We start from the raw sequence: 24439 nt of genomic DNA, 5'->3' as shown, positions 1-24439 counted from the left end.
CTGTGTGTGTACATGCCACCTCAGGATGAGAAAAGATAAGCTGGCTCTGTGTGTATTACATGCCACCTCAGGATGAGAAAAGATAAGCTGGCTCTGTGTGTATTACATGCCACCTCAGGATGAGAAAAGATAAGCTGGCTCTGTGTGTACATGCCACCTCAGGATGAGAAAGATAAGCTGGCTCTGTGTGTATTACATGCCACCTCAGGATGAGAAAAGATAAGCTGGCTCTGTGTGTATTACATGCCACCTCAGGATGAGAAAAGATAAGCTGGCTCTGTGTGTATTACATGCCACCTCAGGATGAGAAAGATAAGCTGGCTCTGTGTGTATTACATGCCACCTCAGGATGAGAAAGATAAGCTGGCTCTGTGTGGATATAAGCTGGCTCTGCCACCTCAGGATGAGAAAAGATAAGCTGGCTCTGTGTGTATTACATGCCACCTCAGGATGAGAAAAGATAAGCTGGCTCTGTGTGTATTACATGCCACCTCAGGATGAGAAAAGATAAGCTGGCTCTGTGTGTATTACATGCCACCTCAGGATGAGAAAAGATAAGCTGGCTCTGTGTGTATTACATGCCACCTCAGGATGAGAAAAGATAAGCTGGCTCTGTGTGTATTACATGCCACCTCAGGATGATAAGCTGGCTCTGTGTGTATGCCACCTCAGGATGAGAAAAGATAAGCTGGCTCTGTGTGTATTACATGCCACCTCAGGATGAGAAAAGATAAGCTGGCTCTGTGTGTATTACATGCCACCTCAGGATGAGAAAAGATAAGCTGGCTCTGTGTGTATTACATGCCACCTCAGGATGAGAAAAGATAAGCTGGCTCTGTGTGTATTACATGCCACCTCAGGATGAGAAAAGATAAGCTGGCAGCTCTGTGTGTATTACATGCCACCTCAGGATGAGAAAAGATAAGCTGGCTCTGTGTGTATTACATGCCACCTCAGGATGAGAAAAGATAAGCTGGCTCTGTGTGTATTACATGCCACCTCCACCTCAGGATGAGAAAGATAAGCTGGCTCTGTGTGTATTACATGCCACCTCAGGATGAGAAAGATAAGCTGGCTCTGTGTGTATTACATGCCACCTCAGGATGAGAAAAGATAAGCTGGCTCTGTGTGTATTACATGCCACCTCAGGATGAGAAAGATAAGCTGGCTCTGTGTGTATTACATGCCACCTCAGGATGAGAAAAGATAAGCTGGCTCTGTGTGTATTACATGCCACCTCAGGATGAGAAAAGATAAGCTGGCTCTGTGTGTATTACATGCCACCTCAGGATGAGAAAGATAAGCTGGCTCTGTGTGTATTACATGCCACCTCAGGATGAGAAAAGATAAGCTGGCTCTGTGTGTATTACATGCCACCTCAGGATGAGAAAAGATAAGCTGGCTCTGTGTGTATTACATGCCACCTCAGGATGAAAAAGATAAGCTGGCTGCCACCTCAGGATGAGAAAAGATAAGCTGGCTCTGTGTGTATTACATGCCACCTCAGGATGAGAAAAGATAAGCTGGCTCTGTGTGTATTACATGCCACCTGAGAAAGATAAGCTGGCTCTGTGTGTTACATGCCACCTCAGGATGAGAAAAGATAAGCTGGCTCTGTGTGTATTACATGCCACCTCAGGATGAGAAAAGATAAGCTGGCTCTGTGTGTATTACATGCCACCTCAGGATGAGAAAAGATAAGCTGGCTCTGTGTGTATTACATGCCACCTCAGGATGAGAAAAGATAAGCTGGCTCTGTGTGTATTACATGCCACCTCAGGATGAGAAAAGATAAGCTGGCTCTGTGTGTATTACATGCCACCTCAGGATAAGAAAGATAAGCTGGCTCTGTGTGTATTACATGCCACCTCAGGATGAGAAAAGATAAGCTGGCTCTGTGTGTATTACATGCCACCTCAGGATGAGAAAAGATAAGCTGGCTCTGTGTGTATTACATGCCACCTCAGGATGAGAAAAGATAAGCTGGCTCTGTGTGTATTACATGCCACCTCAGGATGAGAAAGATAAGCTGGCTCTGTGTGTATTACATGCCACCTCAGGATGAGAAAAGATAAGCTGGCTCTGTGTGTATTACATGCCACCAGGATCTGGCTCTGTGTGTAGGGATGAGAAAAGATAAGCTGGCTCTGTGTGTATTACATGCCACCTCAGGATGAGAAAAGATAAGCTGGCTCTGTGTGTATTACATGCCACCTCAGGATGAGAAAAGATAAGCTGGCTCTGTGTGTATTACATGCCACCTCAGGATGAGAAAGATAAGCTGGCTCTGTGTGTATTACATGCCACCTCAGGATGAGAAAGATAAGCTGGCTCTGTGTGTATTACATGCCACCTCAGGATGAGAAAGATAAGCTGGCTCTGTGTGTATTACATGCCACCTCAGGATAAGAAAAGATAAGCTGGCTCTGTGTGTATTACATGCCACCTCAGGATACAAGGCTATAAGCAGGAAAACGTTTTGTTGGGGATATGTTTTGATCCTCTGCCGGTAACATTGATGAGCTAAACCACCTCCGTCACCGGCTTCATTAGAAATCGGTAACGTCGTTCCCACTGGGAAGGTTCGTTGCTTCCCCAAAACAAAAAGCCATGGATTAACAGAGGTTGGCGCTAAACTAAAGAGCTACCGCACACAGAGATACCGTAGAAAACCCTGATGCTACCGCCAAAGACAGGAATAAGTACAAGAAGGCCCGCTATGACCTCCGCAAAATGACAATACAATACAGGAATAAGGTGGAATCATATTACACAGACTCCAAGGCCTGGTCCATGTGGCAGGGGCTACAGTCCATTACGGGATTTCAAAGGAAGAACCATCTGTTGTCTGCCCAACGATGCGTCTCTACCGGACTAACTCAAAACGTGCATAAAATGCATTGACAACAACATGGAACCCGGGTGTGAGGGCCATCGCTCTCCGAGGCCAACGTGAGAGAGGGTCTTTTTAATTCGCTCCACACTTACAAGACCACGTCCCCGACGGTATTCCTGACGTTCTCAGAGCGTACGTGGAGAAGCTGGGCAGGCATATTCACGGTCATTATCAAAACGTCTCCTTGTCCCAGTCTGTAATCCCCATGTGTTTTAACATGACCACCATCATCCCTCTTCCTAAGATCTCTAAGGCTTCAATGACTAGCACCCTGTAGCACACACTAGCACCCTGTAGCACACACTAGCACCCTGTAGCACACACTAGCACCCTGTAGCACACACTAGCACACACGAGCACCCTGTAGCACACACTAGCACCCTGTGGGGAGGGGAGGAGGTCAGTGACCTGGTAGTGTGGTGACGGAGCAACAACCTCTCCCTCAACGTCAAGACCAAGGAGCTGGAAACAGGAAACGGGGGGGGGGGGGCACACCGGCAGCAGTGGAGCTGGTAAACACTTCTTAAGTTACTTTGTGTCCAAGTCACTAAAGACTTCAAATGGTCCAAACACACACACACAGTCGTGAAGAATGCGCGCTTCCCCCCTCAGCAGGTTGAAAAAGTTTTGCAATGACCCTTAAGTTCTGAAAAGGTTCTACCGCTGTACCATCGAGAGCATCTTGACTGGCTGCATCACTGCTTGGTATGGCAAATGCACCGCCCTTGATCGCATGGCGCTACAGAGGGTGGTGAGGACAGCCCAGTACATCACTGGAGCCCAGCTCCCTGCCATCCAGGACCTCTATATCAGGCGGCGTGAAAAGAAAGGCCTGGGAAATTGTCACCCTACTTTCTCTGCTGCAGGCATGGCAAGAGGTACCGGTGCATCAAGTCTGACACCAACCTCCATCCCTCCAGTATCCCTTCCCCCTATACATATCTACCTCCATCCCTCCAGTATCCCTGTCCCCTATACATATCTACCTCCATCCCTCCAGTATCCCTTCCCCCTATACATATCTACCTCCATCCCTCCAGTATCCCTTCCCCCTATACATATCTACCTCCATCACTACAGTATCCCTGTCCCCTCCCCCCTATACATATCTACCTCCATCATTTACATTTACATTTAAGTCATTTAGCAGACGCTCTTATCCAGAGCGACTTCACTACAGTATCCCTGTCCCCTCCCCCTATACATATCTACCTCCATCCCTCCAGTATCCCTCCCCCTATACATATCTACCTCCATCCCTCCAGTATCCCTGTCCCCTATACATATCTACCTCCATCCCTCCACTATCCCTGTCCCCTATACATATCTACCTCCATTCCTCCAGTATCCCTTCCCCCTATACATATCTACCTCCATTCCTCCAGTATCCCTGTCCCCTATACATATCTACCTCCATCACTCCAGTATCCCTGTCCCCTATACATATCTACCTCCATCCCTCCAGTATCCCGTCCCCCTATACATATCTACCTCCATCCCTCCAGTATCCCTGTCCCCTTCCCCCTATACATATCTACCTCCATCCCTCCAGTATCCCTTCCCCCTATACATATCTACCAACATCCCTCCAGTATCCCTTCCCCCTATACATATCTACCTCCATCCCTCCAGTATCCCTTCCCCTATACATATCTACCTCCATCCCTCCAGTATCCCTTCCCCCTATACATATCTACCTCCATCACTACAGTATCCCTGTCCCCTTCCCCTATACATATCTACCTCCATCACTACAGTATCCCTGTCCTCTATACATATCTACCTCCATCACTACAGTATCCCTGTCCCCTTCCCCTATACATATCTACCTCCATCCCTCCAGTATCCCTTCCCCTATACATATCTACCTCCATCACTACAGTATCCCTGTCCCTCCCCCCTATACATATCTACCTCCGTCACTACAGTATCCCTGTCCCCTCCCCCTATACATATCTACCTCCATCACTACAGTATCCCTGTCCCTCCCCCTATACATATCTACCTCCATCACTACAGTATCCCTGTCCCCTCCCCCCTATACATATCTACCTCCATCCCTCCAGTATCCCTGTCCCCTATACATATCTACCTCCATCCCTCCAGTATCCCTTCCCCCTATACATATCTACCTCCATCCCTCCAGTATCCCTTCCCCCTATACATATCTACCTCCATCCCTCCAGTATCCCTGTCTCCTATACATATCTACCTCCATCCCTCCAGTATCCCTTCCCCTATACATATCTACCTCCATTCCTCCAGTATCCCTTCCCCCTATACATATCTACCTCCATCCCTCCAGTATCCCTTCCCCCTATACATATCTACCTCCATCCCTCCAGTATCCCTTCCCCCTATACATATCCACCTCCATCCCTCCAGTATCCCTTCCCCATACATATCTACCTCCATCCCTCCAGTATCCCTTCCCCCTATACATATCTACCTCCATTCCTCCAGTATCCCTTCCCCCTATACATATCTACCTCCATCCTCCAGTATCCCTTCCCCTTCCCCCTATACATATCTACCTCCATCACTACAGTATCCCTGTCCCCTATACATATCTACCTCCATTCCTACAGTATCCCTGTCCCCTATACATATCTACCTCCATTCCTCCAGTATCCCTGTCCCCTTCCCCCTATACATATCTACCTCCATTCCTCCAGTATCCCTTCCCCTATACATATCTACCTCCATCACTACAGTATCCCTTCCCCTATACATATCTACCTCCATCCCTCCAGTATCCCTTCCCCCTATACATATCTACCTCCATTCCTCCAGTATCCCTTCCCCCTATACATATCTACCTCCATCCCTCCAGTATCCCTTCCCCTATACATATCTACCTCCATCCCTCCAGTATCCCTTCCCCCTATACATATCTACTTCCATCCCTCCAGTATCCCTTCCCCCTATACATATCTACCTCCATTCCTCCAGTATCCCTTCCCCCTATACATATCTACCTCCATCCCTCCAGTATCCCTTCCCCCTATACATATCTACCTCCATCCCTCCAGTATCCCTTCCCCTATACATATCTACCTCCATTCCTCCAGTATCCCTTCCCCCTATACATATCTACCTCCATCCCTCCAGTATCCCTTCCCCCTATACATATCTACCTCCATCACTACAGTATCCCTGTCCCCTATACATATCTACCTCCATTCCTCCAGTATCCCTGTCCCCTTCCCCCTATACATATCTACCTCCATTCCTCCAGTATCCCTGTCCCCTTCCCCCTATACATATCTACCTCCATCACTCCAGTATCCCTGTCCCCTTCCCCTATACATATCTACCTCCATCACTCCAGTATCCCTGTCCCCTATACATATCTACCTCCATCACTCCAGTATCCCTTCCCCCTATACATATCTACCTCCATCACTCCAGTATCCCTGTCCCCTATACATATCTACCTCCATCACTCCAGTATCCCTGTCCCCTATACATATATACCTCCATCACTCCAGTATCCCTGTCTCCTATACATATCTACCTCCATCACTCCAGTATCCCTGTCTCCTATACATATCTACCTTCATCACTCCAGTATCCCTGTCCCCTATACATATCTACCTCCATCACTACAGTATCCCTGTCCCCTATACATATCTACCTCCATCACTACAGTATCACTGTCCCCTTCCCCCTATACATATCTACCTCCATCACTCCAGTATCCCTGTCCCTTATACATATCTACCTCCATCACTCCAGTATCCCTGTCCCCTATACATATCTACCTCCATCACCCCAGTATCCCTGTCCCCTTACCCCTATACATATCTACCTCCATCACTCCAGTATCCCTGTCCCCTTCCCCCTATACATATCTACCTCCATCACTCCAGTATCCCTGTCCCCTATACATATCTACCTCCATTACTCCAGTATCCCTGTCCCCTATACATATCTACCTCCATCACTCCAGTATCCCTGTCTCCTATACATATCTACCTCCATCACTCCAGTATCATTGTCCCTTATACATATCTACCTCCATCACTCCAGTATCCCTGTCCTCTATACATATCTATCTACATCCCTCCAGTATCCCTGTCCCCTATACATATCTACCTCCATCACTCCAGTATCCCTGTCCTCTATACATATCTACCTCCATTACTCCAGTATCCCTGTCCCCTATACATATCTACCTCCATCACTCCAGTATCCCTGTCCTCTATACATATCTAGCTCCATCACTCCAGTATCCCTGTCCCCTTCCCCCTATACATATCTACCTCCATCCCTCCAGTATCCCTGTCCTCTATACATATCTACCTCCATCACTCCAGTATCCCTGTCCTCTATACATATCTACCTCCATCACTACAGTATCCCTGTCCCCTTCCCCTATACATATCTACCTCCATCCCTCCAGTATCCCTTCCCCCTATACATATCTACCTCCATCACTACAGTATCCCTGTCCCCTCCCCCTATACATATCTACCTCCATCACTACAGTATCCCTGTCCCCTCCCCCCTATACATATCTACCTCCATCACTACAGTATCCCTGTCCCCTCCCCCTATACATATCTACCTCCATCACTACAGTATCCCTGTCCCTCCCCTATACATATCTACCTCCATCCCTCCAGTATCCCTGTCTCCCATACATATCTACCTCCATCCCTCCAGTATCCCTTCCCCCTATACATATCTACCTCCATCCCTCCAGTATCCCTGTCTCCTATACATATCTACCTCCATCCCTCCAGTATCCCTTCCCCCTATACATATCTACCTCCATTCCTCCAGTATCCCTTCCCCCTATACATATCTACCTCCATCCCTCCAGTATCCCTTCCCCCTATACATATCTACCTCCATCCCTCCAGTATCCCTTCCCCCTATACATATCTACCTCCATCCCTCCAGTATCCCTTCCCCCATACATATCTACCTCCATCCCTCCAGTATCCCTTCCCCCTATACATATCTACCTCCATTCCTCCAGTATCCCTTCCCCCTATACATATCTACCTCCATCCCTCCAGTATCCCTTCCCCCTATACATATCTACCTCCATCACTACAGTATCCCTGTCCCCTATACATATCTACCTCCATTCCTACAGTATCCCTGTCCCCTATACATATCTACCTCCATTCCTCCAGTATCCCTGTCCCCTTCCCCCTATACATATCTACCTCCATTCCTCCAGTATCCCTTCCCCCTATACATATCTACCTCCATCATTACAGTATCCCTTCCCCCTATACATATCTACCTCCATCCCTCCAGTATCCCTTCCCCCTATACATATCTACCTCCATCCCTCCAGTATCCCTTCCCCCTATACATATCTACCTCCATCACTCCAGTATCCCTGTCCCCTATACATATCTACCTCCATCACTCCAGTATCCCTTCCCCCTATACATATCTACCTCCATCACTACAGTATCCCTGTCCCCTTCCCCTATACATATCTACCTACATCCCTCCAGTATCCCTTCCCCCTATACATATCTACCTCCATCACTACAGTATCCCTGTCCCCTCCCCCTATACATATCTACCTCCATCACTCCAGTATCCCTGTCCCCTTCCCCTATACATATCTACCTCCATCACTCCAGTATCCCTGTCCCCTATACATATCTACCTCCATCACTCCAGTATCCCTTCCCCCTATACATATCTACCTCCATCACTCCAGTATCCCTGTCTCCTATACATATCTACCTCCATCACTCCAGTATCCCTTCCCCCTATACATATCTACCTCCATCACTCCAGTATCCCTGTCCCTCTATACATATCTATCCATCCTCCAGTATCCCTGTCCCCCCCTATACATATCTACCTCCATCACTCCAGTATCCCTGTCCTCTATACATATCTACCTCCATTACTCCAGTATCCCTGTCCCCTATACATATCTACCTCCATCACTCCAGTATCCCTGTCCTCTATACATATCTACCTCCATCACTCCAGTATCCCTGTCCCCTTCCCCCTATACATATCTACCTCCATCCCTCCAGTATCCCTGTCCTCTATACATATCTATCTACATCCCTCCAGTATCCCTGTCCCCTATACATATCTACCTCCATCACTCCAGTATCCCTGTCCCCTATACATATCTACCTCCATCCCTCCAGTATCCCTGTCCTCTATACATATCTACCTCCATCACTCCAGTATCCCTGTCCTCTATACATATCTACCTCATCACTCCAGTATCCCTGTCCCCTTCCCCTATACATATCTACCTCCATCACTACAGTATCCCTGTCCCCTTCCCCTATACATATCTAGCTCCATCACTCCAGTATCCCTGTCCCCTATACATATCTACCTCCATCACTCCAGTATCCCTGTCCCCTTCCCCTATACATATCTAGCTCCATCACTCCAGTATCCCTGTCCCCTATACATATCTACCTCCATTACTCCATTATCCCTGTCCTCTATACATATCTACCTCCATCACTCCAGTATCCCCTTCCCCCTATACATATATACCTCCATCACTACAGTATCCCTGTCCCCTTCCCCCTATACATATCTACCTCCATCACTCCAGTATCCCTGTCCTCTATACATATCTACCTCCATTACTCCAGTATCCCTGTCCCCTATACATATCTACCTCCATCACTCCAGTATCCCTGTCCCCTTCCCCTATACATATCTACCTCCATTACTCCAGTATCCCTGTCCCCTTCCCCCTATACATATCTACCTCCATTACTCCAGTATCCCTGTCCCCTTCCCCTATACATATCTACCTCCCATCACTCCAGTATCCCTGTCCCCTTCCCCTATACATATCTACCTCCATTACTCCAGTATCCCTGTCCCCTTCCCCTATACATATCTACCTCCATTACTCCAGTATCCCTGTCCCCTTCCCCTATACATATCTACCTCCATTACTCCAGTATCCCTGTCCCCTTCCCCTATACATATCTACCTCCATCACTCCAGTATCCCTGTCCCCTATACATATCTACCTCCATCACTCCAGTATCCCTGTCCCCTTCCCCCTATACATATCTACCTCCATTACTCCAGTATCCCTGTCCTCTATACATATCTACCTCCATCACTCCAGTATCCCTGTCCTCTTCCCTCTATACATATCTACCTCCATCAGTCCAGTATCCCTGTCTCCTTCCCCCTATACATATCTACCTCCATCACTCCAGTATCCCTGTCCCCTTCCCCCTATACATATCTACCTCCATCACTCCAGTATCCCTGTCCCCTATACATATCTACCTCCATCACTACAGTATCCCTGTCCCCTATACATATCTACCTCCATTACTCCAGTATCCCTGTCCCCTTCCCCCTATACATATCTACCTCCATTACTCCAGTATCCCTTCCCCCTATACATATCTACCTCCATCACTCCAGTATCCCTGTCCTCTATACATATCTACCTCCATCCCTCCAGTATCCCTTCCCCCTATACATATCTACCTCCATTACTCCAGTATCCCTGTCCTCTATACATATCTACCTCCATCACTCCAGTATCCCTGTCCCCTTCCCCCTATACATATCTACCTCCTTTACTCCAGTATCCCTGTCCTCTTCCCTCTATACATATCTACCTCCATCACTCCAGTATCCCTGTCCCCTTCCCCCTATACATATCTACCTCCATTACTCCATTATCCCTGTCCCCTATACATATCTACCTCCATTACTCCAGTATCCCTGTGCCCTATACATATCTACCTGGTATTGGATCTGACTTTTTAAATGTTTCCTGAATATAGTATGCTTGCTTACTAACTTTATTGTGTATTTCATATTCTTATTTCTCGTGTTTTTTGTTGTTGTAGTATTACATTATTGATTATTGCATTGTTGGGTTTTGAGTTGTCAAGAAAGGTATTTCACTGTACTTGTGCATCTGAACGGCACCTATAATGTAGATTTAGCCTTGTTATAGGTTATTGTCCTGCTGAACTGCACCTATAATGTAGATTTAGCCTTGTTATAGGTTATTGTCCTGCTGAACTGCACCTATAATGTAGATTTAGCCTTGTTATAGGTTATTGTCCTGCTGAACTGCACCTATAATGTAGATTTAGCCTTGTTATAGGTTATTGTCGTGCTGAAAGGTGATTTCATCTCCCAGTGTCTGGTGTAAAGCAGAAGGAAGCAGGTCTTCCTCTAGGGGTTTCCCTGTGCTTAGGTCCACCCTGTTTGTTTTTATCCTGGGAAAAACTCCCCAGTCTTTGCTATTGACAAGCATACCCATACCACGATGTAGCCTCCATGCTTGAAAATAAGGAGGCAGTTACTCAGTGATGTGGTGTTTTGCGTTTAGGCCAAAAAGTGTGTTCCTTTGCTGTGTTTTTTTTTAGCAGTATTACTTTAGTGCCTGTTTTTGGAATATGTTTTATATATTTGTATTCTGCGTATTTGTATTCCTCTTTTCAATCTGTCATTTACGTCATTATTGTGGAGTCACGACAATGTTCTTGATCCATCCTCAGTTTACTCCCATCACAGCCAAACTGAACTCTGTAGCTGTTTTTAAAATCACCAATAGCGTCATGGTAACATCCCTGAGCAGTTTCCTTCCCGGCCTGCAGCTCAGTTCAGAAGGACCTTACAGATGTTGTATGTATGGGGGACAGGAAGGAGTAGTCATTCACTACTAGACTGAGGGACCTTACAGATGTATGTATGTATGGGGGACAGGAAGGAGTAGTCATTCACTACTAGACTGAGGGACCTTACAGCTGTTGTATGTAGGGGGGACAGAGGAAGGAGTGGTCATTCACTACTAGACTGAGGGACCTTACAGATACTGTATGTATGTATGGGGGACAGGAAGGAGTGGTCATTCACTACTAGACTGAGGGACCTTACAGATGCTGTATGTAGGGGGGACAGGAAGGAGTAGTCATTCACTACTAGACTGAGGGACCTGACAGATGCTGTATGGGGGACAGAGGAAGGGGTTAGTCATTCATTACTAGACTGAGGGACCTTACAGATGTTGTATGTATGGGGGACAGGAAGGAGTAGTCATTCACTACTAGACTGAGGGACCTTACAGATGCTGTATGTATGGGGGACAGAGGAAGGAGTGGTCATTCACTACTAGACTGAGGGACCTTACAGATGTTGTATGTAGGGGGGACAGGAAGGAGTAGTCATTCACTACTAGACTGAGGGACCTTACAGATGTTGTATGTAGGGGGGACAGGAAGGAGTAGTCATTCACTACTAGACTGAGGGACCTTACAGATGCTGTATGTATGGGGGACAGGAAGGAGTAGTCATTCACTACTAGACTGAGGGACCTTACAGATGTATGTATGGGGGACAGGAAGGAGTGGTCATTCATTACTAGACTGAGGGACCTTACAGATGTTGTATGTAGGGGGGACAGGAAGGAGTGGTCATTCACTACTAGACTGAGGGACCTTACAGATGTTGTATGTAGGGGGGACAGGAAGGAGTAGTCATTCACTACTAGACTGAGGGACCTTACAGATGCTGTATGTATGGGGGACAGGAAGGAGTAGTCATTCACTACTAGACTGAGGGACCTTACAGATGCTGTATGTATGGGGGACAGGAAGGAGTAGTCATTCACTACTAGACTGAGGGACCTTACAGATATTGTATGTATGGGGGACAGGAAGGAGTAGTCATTCACTACTAGACTGAGGGACCTTACAGATGTATGTAGGGGGGACAGGAAGGAGTAGTCATTCACTACTAGACTGAGGGACCTTACAGATGTATGTATGGGGGACAGGAAGGAGTAGTCATTCACTACTAGACTGAGGGACCTTACAGATGTATGTATGGGGGACAGAGGAAGAAGTAGTCAACCCTTATCATTTCACACAGAGTAAGTTCATTTAAGTTAAGTTTTTTTTGTTCAGCCAAATTTGACTCCTGAACTAATTTCAGCTTGCCTTAACAAAGGGCGTGAATATTCATGCACCGATTATTTAAGTTATTTAATTGCTAGTCATTTGTAAAAATATATATATATATAAAACAAATGTTTCTTTACTTTGACATTATCTAGTATTTTGTATAGATCAATGACACACAAAAAAAATCACAATTAAATCTATTTCAATCCCGCTTTGTAACACCACATAATGTGAAGAGATAATGATACCCACTGTATATAGTGGCTATTGATTCTGGTTTTTATTTTGGTTTTGAGGAGATAACGAAAGTTACTCCAAAGCGTGGAGAGGGTTTTTCTTCTTCTCTCGTTTCCTGTTCTATTGATCTGAATGCGTTTCGTGAAAACTGTTCCACGGTTGTATCATTAAGTGTTCTTATAATGGAGTCGTTCTTTTAAGTCTGGTGCCAAGATAAAGGCCTAGGCTCCGTTCCAAATGGTCCCCGATTCCTTATAAATAGAACTAATAGATACGAAAGTAGTGTGCCCTATAAAGGGAATAGCGTGCAATTTGGAACAATTTGTAAGTGTTTTGAACAGCATGGTGAGCCGTTGTAGCAACTTGTTAAAAGAGAGGGATTTGGAGGAACTAATGCTTTCTCAGGCTGTCACACAGCCATTAAGGAACATGAAGGGCTTGGAGGGAGAGGGGGAGCGAGGGGGGGGGAGAGAATCCACGATCACGTCTCTCGTCTTTTTATTATGGGAACGGCAGTCGGAGGAAGACTTCTACTGCTTCATGGGTTTCTATTCTGAAACGGCTTTATTCGCGCACGGCAACAACAACAAAAATAACATTCAATATGCCTTTATAAGTTTAGTTACATTCATCCATATATACATTTATTGCATTATTGTGTGTTTGACTCCATCATGAAAAGCCAGGGACACAGACACTGCTCTGACACCGATAACCTGCTATCAGTCTGCCAGCCTCTCCTCCTTCTCTCCCTTGCCTCTCCTCTCTTCTCCCTCTCCTCCTCTCCCTCTCCTCCTCCTCCTCCTCCTCCTCCTCCTCTCCCTCGCCTCTGCCTCTCCCTCTCCTCGTTCTCTCCCTCTCCTCGTTCTCTCCCTCTCCTCGTTCTCTCCCTCTCCTCCTTTCCCTCTCCTCTCCTCCTGGTGTCATTCACTGTTTGCATGGCTTGAGCTTTCTCTCTGCCTCTCTGCCCAAACCCATCCTCCTAGTTGACATAACATAGCCCAAACCCATCCTCCTAGTTGACATAACATAACATAGCCCAAACCCATCCTCCTAGTTGACATAACATAACATAGCCCAAACCCATCCTCCTAGTTGACATAACATAATATAACCCAAACCCATCCTCCTAGTTGACATAACATAGCCCAAACCCATCTCCCTAGTTGACATAACATAACATAGCCCAAACCCATCCTCCTAGTTGACATAACATAACATAGCCCAAACCCATCCTCCTAGTTGACATAACATAGCCCAAACCCATCCTCCTAGTTGACATAACATAACCCAAACCCATCCTCCTAGTTGACATAACATAACCCAAACCCATCCTCCTAGTTGACATAACATAACATAGCCCAAACCCATCTCCCTAGTTGACATAACATAACATAGCCCAAACCCATCTCCCTAGTTGACATAACATAACATAGCCCAAACCCATCCCCCTAGTTGACATAACATAACATAACCCAAACCCATCCTCCTAGTTGACATAACATAACATAGCCCATACCCATCTCCCTAGTTGACATAACATAACATAGCCCAAACCCATCTCCCTAGTTGACATAACATAACATAGCCCAAACCCATCTTCCTAGTTGACATAACATAACATAGCCCAAACCCATCTTCCTAGTTGACATAACATAGCCCAAACCCATCCTCCTAGTTGACATAACATAACATAACCCAAACCCATCCTCCTAGTTGACATAACATAGCCCAAACCCATCCTCCTAGTTGACATAACATCTCCTCCTAGTTGACATAACATAACCCAAACCCATCCTCCTAGTTGACATAACATAGCCCAAACCCATCTTCCTAGTTGACATAACATAACATAGCCCAAACCCATCTCCCTAGTTGACATAACATAGCCCAAACCCATCCTCCTAGTTGACATAACATAACCCAAACCCATCCTCCTAGTTGACATAACATAACCCAAACCCATCCTCCTAGTTGACATAACATAGCCCAAACCCATCTCCCTAGTTGACATAACATAACATAGCCCAAACCCATCTCCCTAGTTGACATAACATAACATAGCCCAAACCCATCTCCCTAGTTGACATAACATAACATAGCCCAAACCCATCTCCCTAGTTGACATAACATAACATAGCCCAAACCCATCCTCCTAGTTGACATAACATAACATAGCCCAAACCCATCCTCCTAGTTGACATAACATAGCCCAAACCCATCCTCCTAGTTGACATAACATGACCCAAACCCATCCTCCTAGTTGACATAACATAGCCCAAACCATCCTCCTAGTTGACATAACATAACATAGCCCAAACCCATCCTCCTAGTTGACATAACATAACATAGCCCAAACCCATCTTCCTAGTTGACATAACATAGCCCAAACCCATCTTCCTAGTTGACATAACATAGCCCAAACCCATCTTCCTAGTTGACATAACATAGCCCAAACCCATCTTCCTAGTTGACATAACATAGCCCAAACCCATCTTCCTAGTTGACATAACATAGCCCAAACCCATCCCCCTAGTTGACATAACATAGCCCAAACCCATCCCCCTAGTTGACATAACATAGCCCAAACCCATCCCCCTAGTTGACATAACATAACCCAAACTCATCCTCCTAGTTGACATAACATAGCCCAAACCCATCCTCCTAGTTGACATAACATAGCCCAAACCCATCCTCCTAGTTGACATAAAATAGCCCAAACCCATCCTCCTAGTTGACATAAAATAGCCCAAAACATCCTCCTAGTTGACATAACATAACATAACCCAAACCCATCCTCCTAGTTGACATAACATAGCCCAAACCCATCTTCCTAGTTGACATAACATAACATAGCCCAAACCCATCTCCCTAGTTGACATAACATAGCCCAAACCCATCCTCCTAGTTGACATAACATAACCCAAACCCATCCTCCTAGTTGACATAACATAACCCAAACCCATCCTCCTAGTTGACATAACATAGCCCAAACCCATCCTCCTAGTTGACATAACATAGCCCAAACCCATCTCCCTAGTTGACATAACATAACATAGCCCAAACCCATCCCCCTAGTTGACATAACATAACATAGCCCAAACCCATCTCCCTAGTTGACATAACATAGCCCAAACCCATCCTCCTAGTTGACATAACATAACATAGCCCAAACCCATCCTCCTAGTTAACATAACATAGCCCAAACCCATCCTCCTAGTTGACATAACATGACCCAAACCCATCCTCCTAGTTGACATAACATAGCCCAAACCATCCTCCTAGTTGACATAACATAGCCCAAACCCATCCTCCTAGTTGACATAACATAACATAGCCCAAACCCATCCTCCTAGTTGACATAACATGACCCAAACCCATCTTCCTAGTTGACATAACATGACCCAAACCCATCTTCCTAGTTGACATAACATGACCCAAACCCATCTTCCTAGTTGACATAACATAGCCCAAACCCATCTTCCTAGTTGACATAACATAGCCCAAACCCATCTTCCTAGTTGACATAACATAGCCCAAACCCATCTTCCTAGTTGACATAACATAGCCCAAACCCATCTTCCTAGTTGACATAACATAGCCCAAACCCATCCCCCTAGTTGACATAACATAGCCCAAACCCATCCCCCTAGTTGACATAACATAGCCCAAACCCATCCCCCTAGTTGACATAACATAACCCAAACTCATCCTCCTAGTTGACATAACATAGCCCAAACCCATCCCCCTAGTTGACATAACATAGCCCAAACCCATCCCCCTAGTTGACATAACATAGCCCAAACCCATCCCCCTAGTTGACATAACATAACCCAAACTCATCCTCCTAGTTGACATAACATAGCCCAAACCCATCCTCCTAGTTGACATAAAATAGCCCAAACCCATCCTCCTAGTTGACATAAAATAGCCCAAACCCATCCTCCTAGTTGACATAAAATAGCCCAAACCCATCCTCCTCCTCCTAACTCGCCGGTTTGAAAACAAAACACATTTTTTTCCCCACTGAACTCTCCCATCTTGTATATATATATATATATGTGTGTGTGTGTGTGTGTGTGTGTGTATATATATGATGTGTGTGTGTGTATATATGACGTGTGTCTGACCAATACACATGTCTTTTGGAAACTTCTGTTCTGTTTCTCATCTGATGTACTTTATTGTTTCTCTGGTCTCTCAATCTGGGGATTTAAAACGTTACAACACATACAGTACCAGTTAAAAGTTTGGACACACCTACTCATTCAAGGGTTTTTCTTTGTATTTACTATTTTCTACATTGTAGAATAATAGTGAAGACAGTAAAACCATGAATAACACATATGGAATCATGTAGTAACTAAAAAAGTGTTGAAACAAATCAAAATTATTCAATGTAGCCACCCTTTGCCTTGATGTCAGCTTTGCACCCTCTTTGAATTATCTCAACCAGCTTCATAACGTAGTCACCTGGAATGCATTTCAATGAGAACTTTGAAAGTTTCTTCAAGTGCAGTCGCAAATACCATCAAGCGCTATAATGAAACTGTCTCTCATGAGGACCTCCACAGGAATGGAAGACTCAGAGTTATTTCTGCTGCAGAGGATAAGTTCATTAGAGTTACCAGCCCCAGAAATTGCAGCCCAAATAAATGCTTCACGGAGTTCAAGTAACAGATACATCTCAACATCAACTGTGCAGAGGAAACCGTGTGAATCAAGCCTTCATGGTCGAATTGCTACAAAGAAACCACTACTAAAGGACACCAATAAGAAGACACTTGCTTGGGCCAAGAAACACGAGCAATGGACATTAGACCGGTGGAAATTGGTCCTTTGGTCTGATGAGTCCAAATTTGAGATTTTTGGTTCCAACCGCCGTTCCTTTGTGAGACATAGAGTAAGTGAATGGATGATCTCTGCATGTGTGGTTCCCACTGTGAAGCATGGAGGAGGAGGAGGTGTGATGTCTTTGTGAGACATAGAGTAGGTGAATGGATGGTCTCTGCATGTGTGGTTCCCACTGTGAAGCATGGAGGAGGAGGAGGTGTGATGTCTTTGTGAGACATAGAGTAGTTGAATGGATGTTCTCTGCATGTGTGGTTCCCACTGTGAAGCATGGAGGAGGAGGAGGTGTGATGTCTTTGTGAGACATAGAGTAGTTGAATGGATGTTCTCTGCATGTGTGGTTCCCACTGTGAAGCATGGAGGAGGAGGAGGTGTGATGTCTTTGTGAGACATAGAGTAGGTGAATGGATGTTCTCTGCATGTGTGGTTCCCACTGTGAAGCATGGAGGAGGTGGTGTAGGGGTGCTTTGCTGGTGACACTGTCAGTGATTTATTATAGAATTCAAGGCACACTTAACCAGCATGGCTACCACAGCATTCTGCAGCAATATGCCAGTCCCACTAAGCCCAGACCAGATGGGAATTAATTCATTTTTCAACGTGACAATAACCCAAAACACACTTCCAAGCTGTGTAAGGGCTATTTGACAAAGAAGGGGAGTGATGGAGTGCTGCATCAGATGACCTGGCCTCCACAATCACCCGACCTCAACCCAATTGAGATGGTTTGGAATGAGTTGGACCGCAGAGTGAAGGAAAAGCAGCCAACAAGTACTCAGCGTATGTTGGAACTCTTTCAAGACTGTTGGAAAAGCATTCCAGGTGAAGCTGGTTGAGAGACTGCCAAGAGTGTGCGAAGCTGTCATCAAGGCAAAGGGTGGCTACTTTGAAACAAATATTTTGATTGGTTTAACACTTTTTTTGGTTACTACATGACTCCATGTGTGTTAATTCGTAGTTTTGATGTCTTCACTATTATTCTACAATGTAGAAAATATCAAGAAAAACCCTTGAATGAGTAGATGTGTCCAAAATATTTGACTGGTACTGTGTATACTTGTTTTTGTCACAAAAAGTAATGTATTATGTTTTGTTTAAAATAAAATATTTGTTTTATAAAGCGCAACATTTAGATGATTCATGACCATCAATAATTACATGTTTGGGCTGAAGTCAATTTAAAAAGGTTTCAAATGCTCAAACCTAGCTCTGTAATTAATTTGATTTAAAAAATTTAAAAAACATTTCACATTTTAAAACTAAAATGAAATCACTGCAACTGTTGATATTTACGTCAATTTTGCTAGAAAATCTTCTGAAGTCTTTAACGCCCGAACCAAACTCTGTGGTTCTCTGTTTGCTTCATCTCTCTGTTACTAACTGCTGTTCTCCTGAAAACTGTGGAGTCCCTGTTTTTTTCTTTTTCTTATTTTCCCTCTTGACCTGATCTTTCATTTCCTCTGCAAGCCGCTGCTGCTACTACCAGTCCTACCAGTCCTGGCATTGGGGCTTTTCCCCCAGGTCCAGCTGCTTTCCATTGTCCCTCAGTCAACGAAGGTACAACCAACCCCTGACAACATTGCCCTCTAACTATATACTCTCTCTATCTTCATCTTTCTTTCTCTCTCAATTTCAATTCTCTCTGTTTCTCTCTCTCCCCCCCCATCTGCCATGCGCTCATATTCCCCTTGGTCCAAATAGTGCCCCATCTCGGTCGTGTGTTGTTCAGTCTGTCTCTTCTGGTCTGTGTCTTTTTGTCCTGGTGATTGTCCAAGTCTTGTCAGTCTTTCCTATACAGGACCTATATTCACAAAGCATCTGCGTTGTTTTGCTGCTTTTTAAAATAAAATCCTAATGAATAAGGCAACTGGATGCTTTGTGAATGTGGTTCCAGATGTCACTGTGTGTGTGTACTGTGTGTGTGTACGTACTGTGTGTGTGCATGCTCGTTCCGCCTGGGAGACTACCAGAAAACACAACCAACATCAACACGTCCAGCTGAATCACAGGGACCCACTTGGCTTTTTCTCTCTCTTTTTAAGCAGTGCTGAATTTCAAGTTGTATTTTTCAGCTGAATTCAATGAGCATTTTTTTCCAGGTGGATTTTTAATTTTTTTTTAAATAGGAAAACTAAAATGTGGTTTTCGTTTTCTCCTTTAATCACAAGAGAACATAGATTTTCAAGTTAATTCAATAGATTCATAGAAACGTACACTTTCAGGATAAATAACATTTAAAAAAAGGATCGATAACATTTTCTCTGTCGAATGTAAATATGTTGACTGATATTTGCAGTGCAACAGATAGTTGTGTAAATCTCCTGAGTGGCCTTTTATTCTTTAACAAAAGGCAGATCCAGATGCTATATTATATATATTATATATATTATATATATTATATATATTGGCAAATGATTAAACAATTGTTTGTTGCAGTTTAAAAAAAAAAAAATCAGTGTTGTAATTATTTTTTTCGAAGCCTTTGATTTAATGAAATAATAAATGACTAATTTTACAAAGATAGTGACATAGATGCCTTCAGAAAGTGTTCATACCCCTTGTTCCACATGTTATCTGAATTCAAATGGATTTATTTGAAATTATTTTGACCCCATAATGACAATGAAAACATGTTTTTTTTCGATTTGTATCAGCACCTTGATATTAAATGCACCTTGATATTAAATGCACCTGATATTAGAGGCACCTGATATTAGAGGCACCTGATATTAGAGGCACCTGATATTAGAGGCACCTGATATTAGAGGCACCTGATATTAAATGCACCTGATATTAAAGGCACCTGATATTAAATGCACCTGATATTAAATGCACCTGATATTAAATGCACCTGATATTAGAGGCACCTGATATTAAATGCACCTTGATATTAAATGCACCTTGATATTAAATGCACCTGATATTAAATGCACCTGATATTAGATGCACCTTGATATTAAATGCACCTGATATTAAATGCACCTGATATTAAATGCACCTGATATTAGAGGCACCTGATATTAAATGCACCTTGATATTAAATGCACCTTGATATTAAATGCACCTGATATTAAATGCACCTTGATATTAAATGCACCTGATATTAAATGACCTGATATTAAATGCACCTGATATTAAATGCACCTGATATTAAATGCACCTGATATTAAATGCACCTGATATTAAATGCACCTTGATATTAAATGCACCTGATATTAAATGCACCTGATATTAAATGCACCTTGATATTAAATGCACCTTGATATTAAATGCACCTTGATATTAAATGCACCTGATATTAAATGCACCTGATATTAAATGCACCTTGATATTAAATGCACCTGATATTAAATGCACCTGATATTAAATGCACCTGATATTAAATGCACCTGATATTAAATGCACCTTGATATTAAATGCACCTTGATATTAAATGCACCTTGATATTAAATGCACCTGATATTAAATGCACCTTGATATTAAATGCACCTGATATTAAATGCACCTGATATTAAATGCACCTGATATTAAATGCACCTTGATATTAAATGCACCTTGATATTAAATGCACCTGATATTAAATGCACCTGATATTAAATGCACCTGATATTAAATGCACCTGATATTAAATGCACCTGATATTAGAGGCACCTGATATTAGAGGCACCTGATATTAGAGGCACCTGATATTAGATGCACCTGATATTAGAGGCACCTTGATATTAAATGCACCTGATATTAAATGCACCTTGATATTAAATGCACCTGATATTAAATGCACCTGATATTAAATGCACCTGATATTAAATGCACCTGATATTAAATGCACCTGATATTAAATGCACCTTGATATTAAATGCACCTGATATTAAATGCACCTGATATTAAATGCACCTGATATTAAATGCACCTTGATATTAAATGCACCTGATATTAAATGCACCTTGATATTAAATGCACCTTGATATTAAATGCACCTGATATTAAATGCACCTGATATTAAATGCACCTGATATTAAATGCACCTGATATTAAATGCACCTGATATTAAATGCACCTGATATTAGAATGGCACCTGATATTAAATGCACCTTGATATTAAATGCACCTTGATATTAAATGCACCTTGATATTAAATGCACCTTGATATTAAATGCACCTTGATATTAAATGCACCTTGATATTAAATGCACCTGATATTAAATGCACCTGATATTAAATGCACCTTGATATTAAATGCACCTTGATATTAAATGCACCTTGATATTAAATGCACCTGATATTAAATGCACCTGATATTAAATGCACCTTATTAGAATGCACCTGATATTAAATGCACCTGATATTAAATGCACCTTGATATTAAATGCACCTGATATTAAATGCACCTGATATTAAATGCACCTGATATTAAATGCACCTTGATATTAAATGCACCTGATATTAAATGCACCTTGATATTAAATGCACCTTGATATTAAATGCACCTGATATTAAATGCCTGATATTAAATGCACCTGATATTAAATGCACCTGATATTAAATGCACCTTGATATTAAATGCACCTTGATATTAAATGCACCTGATATTAAATGCACCTGATATTAGAGGCACCTGATATTAGAGGCACCTGCTATTAGAGGCACCTGCTATTAAATGCACCTGCTATTAGATGCACCTGATATTAGATGCACCTTGATATTAAATGCACCTGATATTAGATGCACCTGATATTAAATGCACCTGATATTAAATGCACCTGATATTAGATGCACCTTGATATTAAATGCACCTGATATTAAATGCACCTGATATTAGAGGCACCTGATATTAGAGGCACCTGATATTAGAGGCACCTGATATTAGAGGCACCTGCTATTAGAGGCACCTGCTATTAGAAGCACCTGCTATTAGAAGCACCTGCTATTAGAGGCACCTGCTATTAAATGCACCTGATATTAAATGCACCTTGATATTAAATGCACCCTGATATTAAATGCACCTGATATTAAATGCACCTGATATTAGATGCACCTGATATTAAATGCACCCTGATATTAAATGCACCCTGATATTAAATGCACCCTGATATTAAATGCACCTGATATTAAATGCACCCTGCTATTAAATGCACCTGATATTAAATGCACCTTGATATTAGAGGCACCTGATATTAGAGGCACCTGATATTAGAGGCACCTGATATTAGAGGCACCTGCTATTAGAGGCACCTGCTATTAGATGCACCTGCTATTAGGGGCACCTGCTATTAGAGGCACCTGCTATTAGAGGCACCTGCTATTAGAGGCACCTGCTATTAGGGGCACCTGCTATTAGGGGCACCTGCTATTAGGGGCACCTGATATTAGGGGCACCTGATATTAGGGGCACCTGCTATTAGAGGCACCTGAGCTGAATATGTCACAGCATAGGGGTGTGAAATACGTAAATTAGATTTCTGTATTTCATTTTCAAATACATTTGCAAACATTTCTAGACTATGTTTTCATTTTTGTCATTATAAAGGGGGGTATTGTGTGTAGCAAGGTGAGAGAGAAACACATCCATTTTAAATCCAGGCTGTAACACAACCGAATGTGGACTCTCAGTACTTTGTGGAGGCAGTGTAAACACTTTTATTAGCGTTATACATACCAGAACCAAAGTCAAATGAAGGTAAGTACTTATTGAATGGGGCAGCGTTGGATAGTACCATACGATGTTCATATACAAATACATTGTGTATGCCGTGCATCTCCAAATCGGCAAGATTTAACCCCCGACCCATATATTGGAACGATATATGTGAATAGGATGCATACCCCTGTTCGATATTAAATACTCTCTTCCCCATTCACATGTTATTTTGATAACATTTCAAAGTTTTTCAAATTGTCCACAAGCTCCTTGATGTTTGTTCATGTCTGTCTGAAGGTTGTAGGATCTTACAAATATTAGTATGTTATTCTTTAATGAGCTGATGTGATTGGTCACTGTGTTACCATGTGACTGCTGTTATAACCCCCCCCCCCCCCCCTGGTCACTGTGTTACCATGTGACTGCTGTTATAACCCCTCCCTTGGTCACTGTCTTTAATGAGCTGATGTGATTGGTCACTGTGTTACCATGTGACTGCTGTTATAACCCCCCCCTTGGTCACTGTGTTACCATGTGACTGCTGTTATAACCCCTCCCTTGGTCACTGTGTTACCATGTGACTGCTGTTATAACCCCTCCCTCCCTTTAATGGTCACTGTGTTACCATGTGACTGCTGTTATAACCCCTCCCTTGGTCACTGTGTTACCATGTGACTGCTGTTATAACCCCCCCTGGTCACTGTGTTACCATGTGACTGTGACTGCTGTTATAACCCCCCTTGGTCACTGTGTTACCATGAGACTGATGATATAACCCCTCCCTTGGTCACTGTCTTTAATGAGACTGATGATATAACCCCTCCCTTGGTCACTGTCTTTAATGAGCTGATGATATAACCCCTCCCTTGGTCACTGTCTTTAATGAGCTGATGATATAACCCCTCCCTTGGTCAC

The 24439-nt window shown here is 43.5% G+C and overlaps 1 protein-coding gene across 1 annotated transcript in view; it reads left to right on the top strand.

Moving 5' to 3' along the window:
• The window catches only part of LOC115116293 (WD repeat-containing protein 7), a 261967-nt gene that overhangs the window by 105029 nt on the left and 132499 nt on the right, over positions 1-24439 (top strand). The window contains exon 19 of the mRNA XM_065017127.1: positions 19354-19443. Within this exon, the coding sequence (XP_064873199.1) occupies positions 19354-19443 (90 nt within the window). The remainder of the gene's footprint in view (positions 1-19353; positions 19444-24439) is intronic.

Source organism: Oncorhynchus nerka, linkage group LG4 (assembly GCF_034236695.1).
Source record: "Oncorhynchus nerka isolate Pitt River linkage group LG4, Oner_Uvic_2.0, whole genome shotgun sequence".
In the NCBI taxonomy this organism is placed as follows: Eukaryota; Metazoa; Chordata; class Actinopteri; order Salmoniformes; family Salmonidae; genus Oncorhynchus; species Oncorhynchus nerka.
Note: the sequence above shows the minus strand (reverse complement) of the source record. Positions and strands in the feature narration are given on the sequence as shown.